Source organism: Pygoscelis adeliae, unplaced genomic scaffold, assembly GCF_000699105.1.
Source record: "Pygoscelis adeliae isolate BGI_AS28 unplaced genomic scaffold, ASM69910v1 Scaffold294, whole genome shotgun sequence".
In the NCBI taxonomy this organism is placed as follows: Eukaryota; Metazoa; Chordata; class Aves; order Sphenisciformes; family Spheniscidae; genus Pygoscelis; species Pygoscelis adeliae.
In genome coordinates this window covers 1,637,607-1,638,174 of record NW_008824722.1, presented here as the reverse complement: position 1 = coordinate 1,638,174, position 568 = coordinate 1,637,607, and the positions used below count along the sequence as shown (strand labels likewise).

The 568-nt window shown below is 68.1% G+C and overlaps 1 protein-coding gene across 1 annotated transcript in view; it reads right to left on the bottom strand.

Moving 5' to 3' along the window:
* Positions 1 to 151: 151 nt before the first annotated feature.
* Positions 152 to 568, bottom strand: part of R3HCC1L (R3H domain and coiled-coil containing 1-like) — a 6,950-nt gene continuing 6,533 nt past the window's right edge. The window contains exons 6-7 of the mRNA XM_009323308.1: positions 461 to 562; positions 152 to 279 (exon numbers count right to left, since the gene is read on the bottom strand). Coding sequence (XP_009321583.1) covers positions 224 to 279; positions 461 to 562 — 158 coding nt within the window. The 3' untranslated portion in view covers positions 152 to 223. The remainder of the gene's footprint in view (positions 280 to 460; positions 563 to 568) is intronic.

Sequence of the window (568 nt, the reverse complement as noted above, 5' to 3'; positions counted from 1 at the left end):
TCCTCCCGCTGCAGCAGGCAGCACGGGGGTTCCTGCCCTGGGCAGAGCGGGCAGCGTTGTCCGACAGCGACACCAACCAGCCTGCGTGCACCCTGCTCAGCCCCTTTGGTGGAGCAGCCCAGTACTTTGGGATGCAGTGCAGCATCCGTCCCCGCTCCGAGATGCAGGGTGCCCTGCCTGCCCGCAGAGAGGTTCCCAGCAGGGTAAGGTGCAGCCTCCTGACTCACTCCCGGCCCTCCCAGGCATCCTCCCGCTGCTTGTTCTCCAGGCGCTTCCTCTCTGCAGAGACAAGAGGAGGGTCAACCCCATGTCCCCATCACCCCACAGCCACCCACTTCCCCACGGAGGTGGCCAGGGCCCACCCTGGTGCAGCCCCCTCCCACCCAGCACCCCGTGGGAAGGTGCATCCACGGGGAGGGTCCCCCCACACCGCAGCCCCCAGGCAGCATCCAGATCTCACCCCGGGCTTCTTGCAGCTTCCTCCGCTCGGCATCTCGCTGGGCTGGCGTCTGGTTGCTGCGTACCCCCAGGGCACCGATCACCAGCCGCCTGGCTAGGGCGGCTGATG